Genomic DNA, 19,058 nt, shown 5'->3' on the forward strand with positions numbered 1-19,058 from the left:
AGGTAACCATCCTTGCCTGTTCATGCCTGAGAGAACACAAGGCTGTAACGGTAACCAGCATTTGCATCACAGTGAGGTTGGCGCTTCGCAGCACTTGACAGAGACAAAGTGTTGCTGAAAAAGACCATTCGGTGGGATTGATTTCGCCCCATGGCAAACATTTAACTAATCACCTGTCACATGTCTCTGTGAACAACCACGCTCTGTCCATGATTGATATACCATCAGACCTCAACGTGAAACTCAAACCTTAAGTTTCCATGGGAAGGGTCCATCATTAGACCGCCATTAGCATTGAGCAGTGCTTAAAAAAGGCTCTATGTTACACAGATGCAGCTGCTTTGCCAAAATTGTGGTCACAGATAATGCGGTGTACAGTGAAAAATGCACTCATATCCGCTCTAATTCACAACAAACTGCATCTGCCTCTGTCATCAACATCAACATATCTAGCGCACTGGGGTGCAATGCTGTGCACTTCTGAACAACACCATTGCATAAGTGGCTAACAAATATAACTCACAGTTGTACCGAAATTATAGACGATTTTGTTAGGGACCCTGCTCTGGGATATAAAAAATATATCACACAACTTTCATTATTGTCAAGTTTTATAAATGGAATGCACAGTGATTTGGTTGCAGTGATGGGTAAAGAGCAGGAAACTCCTATAACCAACTCCCAAGTTCCCAAGAGTCTGTCAGGAGAGAAGCTGAAGATGAGCACATGTGCTGATGAAGTGAGTGACAATGAGCTCATACTCAGAGACTGCTACCTACCATTACCTCCTCAGCCTCACCCTTTCCATTTCAACTTTAGTGCCCTCTCTCTTGTTCCCTCTCTCTCTTTCTCTCCCTCTCTCTTTTTCTTTTCCCTCTCTCTCTTTCTCTCCCTCTCTCTTGTTCCCTCTCTCTCTTTCTCTCGCTCTCTCTCTTTCTCCCTCTCTTTCTCTCCCTCTCTCCCTTTCTTCCTCTCTCTCTCTCTCTCTTCCTCTCTCTCTCTCTCTCTTTTTCCCTCTCTCTCTTTCTCTCGCTCTCTCTTTCTCTCCCTCTCTCCCTTTCTCCCTCTCTCTCTCTCTCTCTCTCTCTCTCTCTCTCTCTCTCTCTCTCTCCCTTTCTTCCTCTCTCTCTCTCTCTCTCTCTCTCTCTCTCTGTCATTCACTCAGCATTGCCTATTAAAGCCCTTTCAGGTGAGGCGAAAGTGGCTGAGAGGAGGAGGGGAAGACAGAGAAACGGATTATTTCCAATCAAGTCCCCCAAACCACATTGTGGCTCAGAGTGCCCGGGGCTTCCCACTCACAGAGATCAGTCAAACCCATGGAGTCGAGGTTCATCCGAATAAATGAAGAAATACATCGTCCTTAATGAGCCCATGACCTACACCCCCCTACCCCCACCCAAATCACCATCCAAACCCCCACCCCCACCTCATGCATGGCCTCCATCCCCTCCAGCCACCTGGCTAGGCCCTCTCTTTTCATTAGGACAGACGCCATTACTGGATGCGCCATCCGCAGGGGGGGGGGGGGGCAGTTGGCTGCCCAGACTCATCACAGTCCATCCCTCATCGACCAAAGCAGAATGGTAATTTGAAGACAAAGCTTTGATTTTTCATTATTTGCAGTTTCTCTCTCTTTTTTTCTGTGCGAAAACATCCCCTTCCTCCATCTTTACTTTCCAAAACCAATTAGAGACCACAATCAAAATAAAACAGAGGCTCTTGGAGAAGAGGATGCTGAATGTCTTTCGGTGGGGCGAAATCAAATTAACTATTCACATTTGGGTGCTGATGAAGATAAAATAGGATCCCAGGCAAAGGGCATGCAAGGCATTCGCAAAGCAAGGCAGGGAAACCTGAGACTTTGATCAGAATAAATGTTGCTGGTGGTTTGAAGCGGGAGGCATACATATGTGTGCACATGTGGAATTGCCTGCGAGATGATACAGATGCCATCCATCACGCAGTGTATTGATACAATTCTTTGATTCAACCACCCCCCGCCCCCCTCACAGTGATACGCTGCTGTTTGTCTGCTTTCATTCATCATTTAACAGGGTTCGCTTCAACGTAAAGAGGCTGGTATGTAATGAGGAGTGGGCCCAGGTCACCTTGAGCTATAAGCAGACCCTCTAAATTCCAGAAAGATCAAAGCTATCTTTGTATACATTCATGAACACATGAACACATGATCACACACACACTCACACACACACACACACACACACACACATACATATTTTTAGACCAAGAAAAAAAAACAAAGACAGCTTTCCACCCTTCATGGACAGTGAATTTCAGGTCTCCAGCGTCCAACTTATGCTGGCTGTCCAGTCCAAGGTAATGGAGATTAAGGTGATTAATTAAATATGCAGGTGGTCGGTCACATCCGCGCTGGTCAGTGGGACCAGAGCTGCACAGTCTCCCTGTGAGGCGGTGGGATAGCGAGATGAAACGCCCCGCCACCTCTCAGCGCTCAGCGATAGAGAACGCACTTGAGATTGCTGAGCTTTTCGAAAGACTTTGCTCCTTCATGTATATATTCATAGGTTACCTTCCCATGTTGTCCACTCCTATCTCCACACGCGGCTTTTCGTCCGCCTCACTCTCCATACGTTTGAGAAATCGTCCCCTCGGGCTCGTGTTAAAAAAAAAGAGCAATACAGCGCCCTTTAAAGATTATAAATTGTCTGCCAGCCCTCCTGAAACACATTCATCATTAGGCTGCTTGTCAGGCGGCTCAAAAGAGGGACAATCTGCCTCCGACATGAGCACAATGCCAGACTCTCCCCCCTTTAGAAATGCACAGGCTCCTATCAGACCCACCCAGAGTGCTGCTGATGGAGTATCAGTGTTTCCTTTCTCATAAATGACAAGGATTACTGGCTGAGTAATTGGATATAATTAAACACGGAGTGCTTGAGATGTGCCCCCAATGTCTCGGGAACAGTGCACTGCACGGCTAGGGGTTCCGCTTTTCCGACAGCTCCCCACCAGCTGCCTCTACTTGAGATCTGCCTGTAAGTTCATGCGTAAGGACCGAGGGGCCATAGATGTCTGTTCCATACTGGGGGACTCCTGCGGACATCCATAAAGATGTCATGCTGATAAGGACCATGTTAAGCCTTTTAAGCAACCCGTGTTCTGTCCAAAGACTGCAGCTTGTTCTCAAAGTGACAGAAAGGTCACTTCCAAAAGGACATCAGGGCCGGGCTTTACAAAAGGCTCTCCGATTCTGGGATATGGCAGAAACCCACGCAAATATGGAGGCCAGTGCCTAGTCATCATTCCTCTTTCGGTCAAAAAGAATAAGATCACGGCCAGTCAGAAAACCTCCCATCTTTAATTTACGTCCCAAATCACAGCATGAAATATTTAGCTGAGTGAGGTCTGAGACTGAGCGACAGGACACGCTGCGGGGGCTCTCTGGTCCTCATCAAAGCCCACCTCCCCCCCTCCTCCGCCAACCCCCCCAAAAACCCCTCCATTCCTGTCTACATGGGCTGGCAGGGGCTCAGGTAAGCTGCGTTGCCACAAAAGGGATACAACCACTGGGTCGACAGAGAGTGAAAGAGAGAGTGAAAGAGACAGGGAGAGGGAGAGAGAGAGAGAGAGAGAGTGACGGCACCCGAAATCCCTCCTAAGCAAACCGGCCCCGTTCAGAGATGGAATCCGGACGACATCAATCAGGGCAATCCGAGAGGGAGCGTGGAGAGTGGAATATGGACAAGTCAGCATGCACAAAGCCAAAAGACAGCACTTTTCCTCCGCCATCTCCTCCTCCTCCTCCTCTTCCTCTTCTCCTGCTTTTTCTACCGAGCAAGAGAGTGGCCTGCCACAGCGCCAGCGAAGAGCAGAGTTGGGGCCGGTGGGGATTGGGGGGGGCGGGGGGTATATATTACATGCTCTGCAGGACGCTCATTCCAACTTCAGACAGAGAACAAGCAAAGTCACACAACAATGACAAAACAACAACAACAACAACAACAACAACAACAACAACAACAATAGCCACAGTGACAAAAACATCATTGGAAAATGTCACCGAAAAGGTCAAGCGGAGTCAGGAGAACTCTGGGTGTCTTGGTGGAAAAAATGAATTACATATACATTATACAACACCTCAGTCTGAAATATGACCAAATACGCATTTCCTTCAATCTGACGGTTATTTGTGAGAATGAAGTGCTGAGTACTTGGTGAGAAGGACAATCCCAAGTATGAGGAGGATGGATTAGATGTGAAAGGAGAAGACGTATGAAGTCACGGAATTAGGAATGGACCAGATTAGGAATAGTAGGGAAGGTTATCATAACTAATACGAGCTTATAGAATATCTCTCCCGTCAGCTGAAGAGAGGGCAGAAAGAAAAGCACACTAGACAAATTCACCAGGAAGAATTGGTAGAAAAAGAGAGCGGCTTGGTAGTGTAGCGCGCCTTGCAGTCAGCACATTCTATTCCAAGAAGCCAATCGGAGTGAAAGTTAATGGCCTCGGGGTTGGGGCCGGCGGGCCTGGAGGGCGAGTTTTAATGGCACTCAGCATCCACAGATGAAGAGGGGAGATTATAAAACCGCGGGACCCAGTGTCAATTATCAAATGGCTCCAGATTATGGCCATGATGAATATTTGAGGAGCGAACTTTGGTGGGAAATCGAAACCTGCGTGCCCTCCTCAGGCCAAGTGTGCCAAGGTAGATCAGCCTCTCTTCAAAAACACACCTCCCATGCCCTCCCACAACCCCACAAAACAATTACATAAATGCACCTGCTACAGCAAATGTCTAGGGAATACCCACCTCATTAGTAAAAGCTAGTGTCAACCACACCGAAAGATCAGAATGACAAACTGCCAGGGTCGTAAATAATGCCAACATATTGTAGTTTAAGAAGTCCGACACTGCTACTGTACAGGTATCAGTTGTGGTGTCCAAGAGACTGGACACTCAAAACCTGTAAAGAGTACAGTGCAAAAACCAGCTTTGACACCTTATAACCACAACAACAGAGGAAGTGTATTATGGCTGATACAGCTGAGAACAGACACCTCTTCCATCAGTCAGAGTGTCTTATTACACATGTAGAAACACATGCAGAGGAGAGATCAGTGTTACCAGACCTACAACAGATTGGAGGGAAAAAACCTCCCATTACTCATACTGGGGCAACAGGGGTTCATTAACTAGTGATGAGGTGTAATACAAGGCAGCACTATTCAGAAACAGCTTTGGCTTCACCTCACACCCAGCACAGATTCAAAAGCTGGGACCAATGGGGTTCCACAGTTGCATGATCTGTTTATAAAAAAAACACAAGCTGACTGCTAAAAGAAACATCCAGATGGTGATCAATGATGTTACCTGTACGCAACCTTGCACACGATCATCACACTAATAATTTCATCTAATAATCAGTACAAACAAATAAACATACAAAAAGCTGAGCAACAGCTATACAAGCCTATCTCATTTCACAGCATCAAAAAGACACCAGGGTACATCCTCCATGAGTGCTTCTACTATAGAACTCTACAATGTAGTTTAAGTCACTGAGAAGGGTGCCCTCGATTGGGCTTTCAATTGAGTAGTAGCCTAGTGGTGCAAGTATCCTTGTTGCCTAGTGGTGCAAGTTTCCCCTTGCCAAAAAACAAACAAACAAAAAAAACAATGAAACCCGTTACAATTAGGTCAAATAACTTAACTGGAGATAGGAATAGTCTAGTAGGAGTGCACCCAACAATAAGGCCTCCACCTGTAACAACAAAAACACCAGGAAAGACCAATCAGATAAGATTACAAATCTTGGTTTTCCGGTTGCACTTGGCACGCATGCCCCGCTTACAACATCAGAGCCCATTTGAGACCAATTAGAATACAAGCCAACACAGCATTCTCCTTCTTACAGGTAGATCTTCATGCGCTCAGTTTGAAGTGGTTAGATGTAATTACGCGTACTGAAACACTATAAATACGAGTTGAGACCAAAGAAAAGCCCCCATGTATGATTTTTTTGCATCATGATTTAACAAAATATTTTAACTGGAACTGTATCTGTCTGTACACGAAAACAAATTGTCTATGATGAATAACTCATGGATGGTTACTCGTCTCGTAATGAATATTTTTTCCCTTCAAATGTACAGCAAAACATAACTCACCACTTTGTGAGGAAAAAACAGCTGGATATTATTGTAAAAATATTTATACCTGGAGCAACTAAACGGCAACGGTAAACCAAATAAAAATAGGGTATTATTTATTCTAAATAAGACAGCGTAGGATGAAGGGTAATGCAAATGTGTAGTTGAACTTTTACGTTATTTACTCCGACGTCAGTTGCAATGTTCACTATGCCTTTCTATTAACGCGCATAATGGACAAACTCTACATGATAACATGAATTAAGAATTAAAATCCACTTGCACGCCATCGCCATTTAATGCAAATCCAGAAGTGAAAGACGCACAGACTGTAATTTAATCAAACTAATATTAATGATCACCTTATGACGCGTTAATTACAAACGTTATTTGGTGTCGATCATACGATACCTCTGCAGAGTTGTCTGAGGTGGTTGCTCGGCTTCACATAAGTTCCGCGCCTGCAAACTTCGGGTACAGTGATCGTGCTCGTGGACCTACTGAATGAACTGCAGTGCTGGCCATCCCCGATCAGCGCAGCCCATCTACTTTACAACAACCGAGAGCGCGCCTGCTTCTTAAAGCACCGCACCCCAGCATATCTAGGCACAATTTCGTAACCAATCAGGACAAAATACTCTCACACACTTTCCTTATACCTGGCCTTATATGTCATGTGAACATGCTCTTACTTGTCTACATGTGTAAGAGAACTGTAACTCTCTTATAATGACATAACCTGGCAACAAAGAGTTTAGCCATGGCGAGGGGAGTAAAAAATGCAGAGGATATTTATTTCTGACCAGGACAGTGAAACATCTAGCTCAAGCAGGAAGTGAAATTCTAGCCCTGCACAATTAAACTACAACTAGGCTACTACTAATCACTGATGATATGTTACGATTAAAGGTAATGTACACACACATTACCTGGATTACAAGAAGGCCTACATTAAATTACACATATAGAATTAATACTGATTATTACTAATGAGGACAGAGTAAAATAATATGGTGGGGTTGTGTTTTTATTAAGCAATGTTAAAGTCGAACTGAGAGTAGGAACTTCCAATTAAATATTTGTACATTAAGCAAATCCTGGGTTAGGGTATCATATTTAAAAAGGTGAAAAATGATTGGAAGTATAAAGATATGTTTCATAATGTTTTCATAACAATATCCCTGGTCTCCCATTCTCAGACTTTATCCTTTCTAAGTCTTAGTATACAGTCAGTTGACATGAATTATGCTGACAAGATTTCTTGCAGGCTAATCAGTGGGGTACCTAGATTGGTCGATCCACTCTGTCAATATAAAATAATTGTAAATGATGCATTCCTGATGCACCTAACCCAAATGAATCCCTGTGGAGGACCTTCGGGCCAAAGCCAAGACAGTAAAATATGGGGTCTAGAAACACCTGCTTAATCCCCCATGACCACTAGTGCAATCAGTGCATGTCTAATTAAAAATGAGACCTGGACTAACCTTAGCAACAAAGCTAAAGTTCCACCATAACGTCACTTAAAAGTCCTGCAGCAAATGCCATAGTATCTGCTCATTGGATTATGGGTCCATAGTCCCCATGTCACTGAGTAATTTTAACCACCCTCATTAAACCCTATCTAGCTTCTGTGTTGAAAGTGTCTGTATTGCTACAAAAAAAAAAGTACACTGTTAACTCATTTTGATTTAGAGAACTCACTATCAGGAGTCAACTGAATATAAATGGCAGTGTCCTTGCAGTCAATGCAGTATGAAATCCAACCCTATAGTATAATAAATGAGTGATTGAATACACTGACAACTGCCATTAAACCTTACTGTTCCATCGTTTTGTGTAAGTTTGGCAACAAATTTATAACCAAGGACATATTTTTAGAGAGTATTACATTCAACACTGGACAGACAAATAATGGAGGTCTGGACCTCTGTGACCTCAATGCTGCACACTACCAAGCCTCGAATTTCTACTGGGTTTGTCAAGATGGCAGCCATGGCAGGACACTCTATTTCATTTGGCCTGAGCTGCAGTAGTATGCCATTTGTGACTTTTAATCCAAATATTTTAACATAAAACAAAGAGTATCTCAAGTTCACAAGACTTGCTAACAAGGGTTGGGACAGATCTATCTCTATGGACACAGAGGACCATGCTCGGAGTGGGAGGATTCTGTAGAAAGTAGAAAGGTTACACGGCACTATCTGTTGTAGAAATCTACACATCACCGCAGGCTCAGAGACCACGATTACTACTGCATGTGATCATGCCCACTATGAGCCATATGGCAGCGCCAGGCAAAGCCCACAACCTGCTCCCTGACCAGACTCCTATCTGAGGGGGGGGTGGCCTCTCTGCCATCGGTACCATCTGCTGCCAGCTCCTCTCCTCCCTGCAGCCAGGCCCCAGCTGGGGCAGCCGCCTTGGCAGTGCCAGTCCTGCCAGGTCAGAGGCACCAAGTCTGGGCACACATCCCCTCATTACACACAGAGGTAGCATGAAGCGCCACCATAATTAGATCCACATAATGGCCTGTTCTTCATTTGTTTTGGCAAACAGATCGATCGGATGTTATTTTCTTTTTTTTATCTCATGAAAGGCTGGGCTGCTTCCTTTTCAACTAAAGAACTGAGGCCATGAGTGCTCAGTAAAGGTGAGAAGATTTTTGCTTTGAGGAAGCTCTGTTTTCACTCTCCAACCCTCTGAAGGCTAATCAGAGAGAGAGAGAGAGAGAGAGAGAGAGAGAGAGAGAGAGAGACAAACAAATTACAGCCATTCCTCAATGTTAATTACAATTAAGCCAATATTCTCCTGGAACAGATCAGCAAAGCGCTCCGGCTGCCGACCCCTGCCATGCTAAAAATGGATCTGTCCCTCAGAGTGCAAATGCACTTGTCAGGTCGGCTGAGAGAGAGAGCATGCATGTGTGTGAGCGGACGTGTGTTGGTGTGTGTGTGTGTGTCCGTGTGTGCTGTCAGCTCGAGTGAGTGGGTCAGCTGTCAGCATGACCATGATAGGAGCGTGTGACGGGTGTGTTGACCAAAGCTGGTGCTCCGAAAGGGGGGTCGGAGTCGGAGTTGCCTTGGGGATGGTGGTGGGGGTCAGGGATGCAGGTGGCCCAAACAAATCAATAACCTTGATAATGAGGTCGGAGGGGTGTCATCATTATGGCCCCTACTCCCCTTGGGCATCACATGCCTCCTCTTCCGGAAAGAGCATTGTCCCTGTCTCAGAGTGCCCAGCACACCTCATTAACCTTTTCAGCTTTCAAAGACCCATCCTTTTTCGCCAGACACCCATTTCCGATGGGATGCTTTCCAGAGTGGTACAAACGGTGGGGATTGCAGACTGGATTCAGTTCAAGTTGACGTTTACGTCATGTCTCTTTGGCAAGAGGGAGCTTCAAGACGGAGAACCGCACTTGTTCACATATAGTGTGCAGCCTGTTGACATTGCTTTCTAGAGATTATGTGCAGAGAGACCACAGTCACGGCTGTCAAAGTCCAACACTAAAGCTCATCTTAGTTATTACTGGCCGTATAGAATTAGGATTGCACATTATGTAATATGAATCCATCCCTTTTGTAACATAAATTCACTTCACAGACATCGTCGTTTTTATCGTTGTTTTTTGTCCTTTAAAAAAATCACCCAGCACTCCTGTCAAAAAGTCTTGTGGAATCCAACTTCATTCCCAAGATACATGCACGAAGCATAGGCTTGGCCCCTTTATGAGCACCTACTGCTGTACCGGCAACCTCATTATATAGAGAGTGAGAAGTAGTGTCATATGCAACATTTTCTGTTTGTGCCACACAGTCATTACCCAATAGCCAGAGACTAGTGTCATTGCCGGGAGGCCTGGGACATGCCATAACGCTCGGACAGTCCCCCCCCCCCCCCCCCCCCATCGGATATGGGCCAGAGTCATACATCACACAGCACCTCACCATGACACCAGCCCAGGTTTCCCTGCCCTTGCTGGCTGACCCATACTTCACGGGCCATTAGGATTTCTATTTTTATGTAATTACCCCAAAGTGGCTCCCCGGCACTCTGTCGCCACCATGACCAGATGAGCAAGGCCATCCTTTATGGTGCATAGCTCATTACTGTACAGCTCTGGAGGGGGAGATGGCTCTTCAACAAGGCACAAGCAGCTTCTGTTTACTAACAAAGATTCCTCACTGTACACCAAGAACGCCACGCCTCACATTTCTAATTTTGGCGCAACTGTTGGTATGTATTGTGTCATTGTTTCTGCGTTCTATATTGGAGAGTAGCATCTCTAGAGTTGCCATAAATGAGGCTACTATTTCTAGAGCATTCCATAAGCAGATATTGAGAACATTGATCTCCAGGTGCCCTGAGGTGGACCGATTACCATACACTTTACCTCCGCTGCAAGGCCAGCCACCATTGATCTGTTTTCAGAAGACTTTCGTCAGTTTTAAAATATTCAGCAGAGAGGCAGCAGGGGTGGGTTGGGATGGGGTGTGGTGGTGGTGGGGGCTTTATGACAGCTCTGAATGGGTGTGAGGCAAACTCATTCAGCTGAATGACTTTCAAATGCATTCTCAGAATTGATGCCCTCTGTGCCTTGCGTAAACGAAGCAACCGTTTTACTGGTGGTGAGTGGAGTAGTAAGGAGAGGCCAGCGCAGGGCACGACTGGGTAGGGCTATGTGCACACTTTATTATTCATAACATCTTAATTATGCATGAGTGCCTAATGGTAGTAAACAGTCCATATCCACACCTCAGTCTGAGGCAGAGATTAGTGACAATGTCCAGACACATGTTCAGAATAATGACACGAGTGAATGAATTGGAAAAGACAACTCATTACAGCACAAGCTAAAGTTTCACACAGGCCACACGTGTTAATCATGTGACCACCATCTGAGGCGCAAACTTATGTCGAAGTAATTTTCCTGCTGAAAGGAAACGTTCAAGATGGTCTTGGAGCCCTGAAGTGAAGCGTCTCCCACCAGTGTTTTCTTTGATCACATGCATTGCTTGAAGACAGCTGAAGATAACCACAGATGGGTGACCACTGCGCTCGGTTAATTCATATAAAACTGTCAGCGAGTGAAATTCATGTTGCTGAAGCTGAAAAGTCACGACGACGCGCTCTAAAGTTCTTGGACACATCTGTGCTTGAAGCAGTGGGGTTGTGTGGGCAATCGAGCTGAAAATGCAACCACAGAGAAAGGACAGTTTACACGGCTCTCTCTCTCCGTCTGGCCAGCTGAGTAATGGCACCCAATTTAAATCTGTGCCTTGATTAGCATCAGCACAGGATTCATTTGGGCTACAGTTAACATGATTGATCATTTTCATCAATTAATGAGGGAATAATAAATATATTAATAAGGAATGAGCGTGGAGCACGGCCAGAGAGGCAGTCAGCTGCTTAAGCTCTAATACATCACATAAAAAATGTGCTGTTGGTACGCAGTGAAAGTGACTATATAAATAAACAAACAAAACGAAAGTGTTAGTCGGAGGGGAGGCCAGTCCAGTCTCCTGAGAGGTCGGACGGGCTATGCGTCGCCTCACAGGTGACATCACTCTTCCAACTGACACTGTAATTACAGTTTGGGTCTCCAAGTGCAATTAATAAAAGGCCAGGCTGTATTCACTGGGGTCAGATCCTTTTCTTTTTTCAATTACTGCACTGTCAGGATCCATTGAGTACTGGTGGCGGATCACCTCCTCCCCTGCAGAGAGATGGATGCTGACTGATGGAATCTCCCATGAGTTCAAATGTCAGGGACACACGCATGGTGCGGTTGATCATCCAGCAAATTAGATATTCAGTAAAAACGGCGCCAATCGTAAACAAGGACCTACCTACACAAATCAATGTGAAATACCACGTTAATGGTAAATTAAACCAACTTGAAATTAATAACAGTGCAGTCCATGATGACACTTTAACTAATTAAATGGCATTTTCTAAGATGAAACATGACCTTTTTGGGATGAAACATGTCCAAACAAAAAGACACCAATAATGAGTAGTTTCTCTGATGACTGATGAGCCTTAGGCCATTAATGAGGAGCCACAGGAAAACCTAAGATACATACCACCTAGATTAGTCTCTTCTCTATCTAAAGATCTAATGGCAAGTTGAACAATGATGGACAATTTTGTGGCAAATGAGATTATAAGCCTAACCATTGCTGGATGGAGAAGATGAAGTTCTAAACCCAGTCTATGCATATAATATATTACTTTAGTGCTTTATAAAACTATATAGCATGTACATTCATTGGCAAAAGTTGATCTGAGGTCATGGACCAAAAAAACAAAACAGAGATACCCTGTAAGATGTAAGTTATGTTAAGTGATGCATCTGCAAAAGAATCTTTAGTCTGGGCACAGACGTGAGAGGGCTGTATTAAAAATTCAAATAAGCTGTGCGCTTTTCATCAGTCATCAGCAGAAAAAGCAGGGGGGAAGAGACTGATTTTGATATTTTTGTCCAGGATTTAATTTCCTCCCCTTTCATATTTGATCAAAAGCTTCCTGGGCTTCCTAACCCCTCCTCTACATTCCCAACCTCTTCTCTTCCTCTCCTCTGCTTGCCGCGCGATCCATCATCAGATCTGACTTTAATATGCTTTACGGAGGAATATAAGCCATTCATCACAGAGCAGGACCCGAGCGCCGCCTCCACACCTTCAAGCCCAGGCGAGCCAGCCGAAAGTCCTGGAGCCTGGAGCCTGGTCCAGCCACAGGCTAATGTCTGTTTATTCAGGTGGAGTGCCTGCCTCCAATCGGTCACTCTGTGGCAAGCTGTGACATTAAAATGAGAGACATTCCCTCTCACGCCATTATGAGACCATAATGCGCTTATGTGTTCATTAGCTATCACTCCTGCCTTTCCATTGGCCCTTTAGGAAGAGTGTATGTGGGTAACTATGAGACCTCTTCCATTTTGTGAGTCTCTGTCTCTGGCATTAGTGGCATAACTGAAGAGTCCCTTGAGCACAATTGGCCTGTGGTGCTCACAATAAAAAAGAGAGTTGAGTCAACTTTTTAAACAGGATTACTTCCCCCGGTTTTGAAGTCTAAAACAGTGTAATGCTGCTTTCAACACAACCGGTCACGCATGACACTGATTACGGTTAGACAAATGAACACCCCAGGGATTGGAAGGACGATAGTCCTTGCCCCAGGCAAAAAAGAAAAGTAATAAAAACAGCCTCGCAGACTCATGTGGAGTCAAAGGGGCGAGGAAGAGGCTGCTAATAGGGAACGCTAAGATGGATAAACAGACGAAAACAATTTCCCTCACCCTTAATGACTTTAATTTTAGTTTGAGGTGTCTTTAATAATTCAAATGGGAAGGGAAAGGTGAAGCAGTTTCATAATTCACCATGAACATAGAAAAAGCCCTATTAATGTGAATTACAGCCCAATGAAGGCCCCCTTTTATTAGTACACTCAACTGCACTGTGCATGAAACACTGGAATAAGAGACAGCCCGAGAGGCTGAGATCAATAGCTTTAATGTTGCTCAATAATGACTGTAATATGCGAAGCAGATTACATATGCTGCTGTATCTTCTCATTAATTCTCCTGCTTCGCTCCGACAATAAATCACGCTGTGTAGATTTAAAGACATACAAAGTGTAATCCGATGGAGATATTGGTTATGATGGAGACAAATCTACAGGACAATTGTATTGGGTTGTTACTGTATGAGTAATGCAGTTTTATAGAAGCATTGATGAAATAGGTGGTCATATATTATCCTATCATATATTGCCACTGGAGGAACAAATTGGCTCTGCATCTTGCGTTCTTCAGTCTTGTGTCTGAGACATTCGTCTGATAACCTCTGCGCTGTCACTTCAGTTCCTCCCTCTCATTTTGCAGCCTAATATACTTCACGCTGACTACCTTCTTCGCCATAACCCCTATTACTATACATGACCCCTATCACTAAGGGGTAAAGGCACTTCTGTTTGCAATTTCTGTGTCCTGCTAGTCAGCATAGTGTACAGTAAAAGCAAAAGTGTTAGTAAATCCATGTTTATCAGAGGACATGTTTTTGCTTGACTATGCCAGCTCAAAAAAGATCCAGTCCACACACACACTTATATTAGCGTTTTTTACACATTCACTTGGCCTTGCACTGTTTGATTATTGAATTATTAATCATCTAATTATTTCACTCAAGAAAACATCAATTGTTTGCAGTACTTCTAATCTTGGAATATGTACTGATTGATAACACTATACCTATGCGGCCCACATGATAAAAAAAAAATGAAATATGCCCTTGGTGAACCCATCTATTTCCTCTGAATGCAATTATCCATAGTATCCTGTCTTAATGCTATGCTTATTTACCAATCTCCAACTGTGCTGGATTTGTAGCGTGCTTTGTGGTCCCTGTTTGGATTATGGTGGTGAAATGCATACTCTCATCAGGAGAGGGGTGGAGAGGAGGGGAAGGGAGAGAGAAGGAGAGGAGTGAAGAATGGACAGTAGGAATAAAGAAAAGAGGCAAGAGGAAGAGAATAAAAGATAGATGTAGAGAGGAAATGAGAGGAGAGGAGTGGGGAGAAGGGAAGAGAGGAGAAGAAAGGGGAAAAAGAAGAGATGAGAGGACAGGATAGAAGAGGAAAGCAGAGAGGAGAGAGGAGGGTCTGAGTGGCCTATCTGGGACTCTGATCTTGTCCACATGTTAATGAGAGCTCAGCAGGAGGTGCAGCCCTGTGCTCCTGCAGGAGGTGGTAATGAGGAGGTGAACATGGTGGCGCGGCGCGAGGGCAGGGCCTGCTGGGCACTGGGAGCATCGTTAGGGTTATTGATACCACAGGATGGCGGCGAGACCTCCTCTGGCGGGCTTAGCGGCTCAGGCTCCCCGCTCTGATTTACACTTATAGATTGGCTGTCATTTTCAGCGAGCAAACAAACACTTGAGGGGAGGGTAAGTGGGCCTCCCCTGTGGTAAAAGTGAGGCCATCTGTCATGGCTGAGGCGGGCTCTGGGGGGGGGGGGGGAGCTGCCTCACAGCACAGAGCAGAGGCTCCATTATGTTCCGAACACACACTCACACACATACAGATACTGGCTTCATACTGGTTTTCTGAGTCTGGTACTGAGCGTTACAGAAAAGTGATAATCAGACATGAAATTCAATTTCATGCCATTTTTACTACATGGATTTCTGCCAGATGCAACTCCAGCACGCCTGGTGACTTGTCCTCATGTGTATAGGAAGACCATGATACCTTTACCTTTTCATTCTCCCTTAATGACAAATAACAGGTGCAAAATCAACAGCCTTGGCTCTTATATGGTCACTATCAAACCAAGCAAAATACATCTAATTCTACACAATTCATACAACCCCAAAACAGAAAAAGTCGTGACATTGTGTAAAATCTTCAAATCTCTTGAACTATTATATATTTAGTTGCAAAAAGGACACATATCCTATATGTAAAAGACAACATATCAAATGTTGAAAATGACAAATTTGACTATTTCATGGAAAATATATGTTAATTTTGAATTTGATACCAGCAACATGTTTCAAAAAAAGTTGGGACGGAGGTAACAAAATGCTGGAAAAGTTGTGTAATGATAAAGAAAACAAAAGGTGGAATGTTTCGCAACTAACTGGTAACTAGCAACAAGATTGGGTATAAAAAAAGAGCATCCCAGAGAGGCAGGGTTTCTTAGAAGTAAAGATGTAGGGGTATTCTAGCCTGGGTGCCATTCCGAACTTAGTCCCGCCCACAACATTTGAGGTCTAAAATTGAGTATGACTACGTCAGGCTAGGGTGTATTCATCACTCTGTGTAAACCTGTGTGCACAAATTATGAAACAATGTCATTTTAATGCTTCTTAACATGGAATTGCGAGGTATTTGGGGAGTTCATAATCTACAGGACTTAATATTATTAAAACATTCAGAGAATCCAGAGAAATCTTTGCAAACAAGGGAAAGAGCTGAAAAACAAATTAAATGGCCGTGGTCTTTTGGACCTCAGATAGCACTGCAACAACATCAGACCTGTCTCCAGACCTGTAATTGTATGGGCTCAGGAAAACCTCTGATAACCAGGGTGCGATTTGTGTAAAAACCAGAGGGGGGTGTTACATGGCAACTGGCACCCATGTTAACTGGCTGCGTTGGTGACGTTTCTTTGACAGATGTGGCCGCTTGCAGATTTGTCACTTTCTGGTGGAAACTGGAGACGAACAAATACAACTATGCATGACATATTTAAATGTCAAAATGGTCTCTACTACGCTACATGCACTGGACCATAAATATGCCACCAAAAAAATAAATACCTAAACAGCCTAATAATAACTCCACGTGGGTATCGAACCTGCTTCCTAAATGAAACCTTTTACATGACAACCATTCATCTACGTACTTACGCCACGAACCAGCTGATAAGTCATGGTGAAATTTACTTGACTTACCCTATACAATTAGAAGAAGTCAGGTAATGATTGTAGCAAGTTAACACGGCTGATGGTGTCTTGCTACAGCAGTTGCCCAAGCCAGTAGGTCCTCAAAGTACCATGGTTAAGTTTTCAAACATTTCACTGACTGCTGGTCATGCTCTCTGTGGCCACCTAGTATCTGTAGCCTAAATTGAGGAAGCGTTGCTGGTCTAAAAATAAATAAATAATTAAAAATCAAACGTGTGATGGGGAGGACTGAACCTATGTCGACTGCGTGAAAAAGCAATGCATAGGCATTAACCTGTTGCGCCACAGGAGAAGCACCCAGTGCGAGAATTAGGAATTAAAGTATCAAAAAAACATCAAACCCATGTTTACATGTCAGTAACATTAACGTTAATAGCCTATAAGCCTAAGAGTTTTGACTCTCCCTGTGCGCAAATTTTGTGTAAAATATGGACACGTTATAGACTTCTCCTGCCCATTGCAGTGTGCGTTTCAATGCCTGTGTTTCATGAACTGAATTCTTAAAAGAATAGGCTGGTCAAAAGGATACACAATTAGGCAACACATTTTTATTTGATTTATTTGCTGACGTTCATGTGGCTCTACAGACACTTCAGGTAGAGGCGGCCACAGCCTAACCTCAGTGAAACGTTTGTAAAACTTAACCATGATACTTTGAAGGCCTACTAAATGGCTTGGGCAACGGTAGCATGATAACATGGTAGCCAGATAACATGAACAGCTATGTTAACTTGTTACAATTATAATAATGTTAGCTGACTTCTTTTAATCATACAACTGAAGTCAATTTCTGTGAGTGCCGTCAGCTGGTTCGTGGCGCAAGTGGATCAATGCCCATGTGGAGTTAATTTATGCTATTTAGGTGTTTGTTTTTAGGGTTGCATATTCATGGTCCAGTGCATGTAGTACTACATACAATTTTGACTTTTAAACATGCCATGCATATTTGTGTGCGTCTCTAGTAGGCCTATATCAGAAAGTGACAAGAGATATGATGGCACTGAAGTCTTAAGTTAGTGAATTGGCTAACAGTGTTAGTTGGTAACCAAATAGCCTACACATTGCGCTACACGCTGCGTAGGCCTAGGCTACGTGCATTCTCTCTCCTGCTGATTTGCGTTCAGTAGCCAAGTGTGTAATATTGCAAAAGTTGAAAAAATAAATGTGTTTATTGTAGCCTACAGAAAATAAATACTATTATACTGTCAGTTAATTGGCTACAGTGCAGTGAAGAGTTTGGAGAGTAGGGCAACTTTAAGTTTTATGAAAATAATTTACGAACCAGAACATAAAGACCATGAAGCTTCTATTTCTTGCAGCTGTTAAAACACCCGCTAGATAGTTTAAATACCCACCAACATTCGTTTTTGCAGTACAGATTATTTCTTAAAGTTATTTGTCTACTAGGCCTAGCCTACTGGCTGATTTATCAAACGAGTGCTTTCTCGTTCGTCCTCCGCTACAGGTGTTTCGGTAGAGAGCCATTGAATAAGCGATGCCAAGCAATTTCTGTAACACTTTTTGTGACATTCAGCAATATCTCCTCATTTAATGTAAGTTCCTTCGGACATAGGCCTACGTTCTACTCTACGTGCAGTTGTCCTCCATCTCAGTTGCATCAGTTTTCTAATTTTGAAGGTTCTAAAATATGACGACATGCTTCACTGAATCCTTCTCGTTTTCTTTCATTTGTCCAGCTAACTTTTCCATTGAAACTAGCCATTTATGATGGATTACACACTCGACATTATGAAATGTCCTGCACTATCAAGGCCAAATTAAGTTATCACGCAGCCACTGTGTCAGCAGCATGAGTGCTGACGGTGACGGTGCGTTTCTGATGTCAGATTATTATGTAGGCTAGCCTACTAGACTGTTCTCACGTTGCAGCGCTTTACTTATATGAAGTAGCATTAATCAATATGGGATACAAATAATTTAGCAGAGGTAGGGATAGGAAAACCAGAGGTGGGGAAATCCCCACCATCCCCCCCTACAAATCGCACCCTGCTGATAAACATTATCTAAGTGCACAGATTGATACTCAATTCAAAAACTGGGCCTGAGCTTGTTTAAAATGGACTGAGGGAACATGGAAAAAGGTCCTGTGGTTAGACCAATCAAATTTGCCATTCTTTTTGGAAATCATGGACTCATCTGGGCTAAATAGGAAAGGGTCTATCAAAGTATCCAACCTATCCAACTTGTTTTAGTGCTCACTACGAAACCCAACATCTATGACGGTGTGGAGGAGCATTAGTACCTACAGCATGGGCATCTTGCACATTTGGCAAAGCACAATCCATTCTGAATGATGTATACAGGTTTTGAGCAACATACTGCCATCCAGGCAATGTCTTTTCCAGGGAAGACCTTGAATATTTCAGGAAAACAATGGCAAAATAAATCCTGCACATATTTAAATAGTATTTCTCCATAGAGGAAGAG

General features: G+C 43.8%; 1 protein-coding gene across 1 annotated transcript in view; it reads right to left on the minus strand.

The window, feature by feature from the left end:
- The window catches only part of LOC121677976, a 28,995-nt gene that overhangs the window by 5,625 nt on the left and 4,312 nt on the right, over positions 1–19,058 (minus strand). Inside the window, exon 2 of the mRNA XM_042057132.1 lies at positions 6,547–6,632. Coding sequence (XP_041913066.1) covers positions 6,547–6,632 — 86 coding nt within the window. The remainder of the gene's footprint in view (positions 1–6,546; positions 6,633–19,058) is intronic.

This window comes from Alosa sapidissima, chromosome 12, assembly GCF_018492685.1.
Source record: "Alosa sapidissima isolate fAloSap1 chromosome 12, fAloSap1.pri, whole genome shotgun sequence".
NCBI lineage: Eukaryota > Metazoa > Chordata > Actinopteri > Clupeiformes > Clupeidae > Alosa > Alosa sapidissima.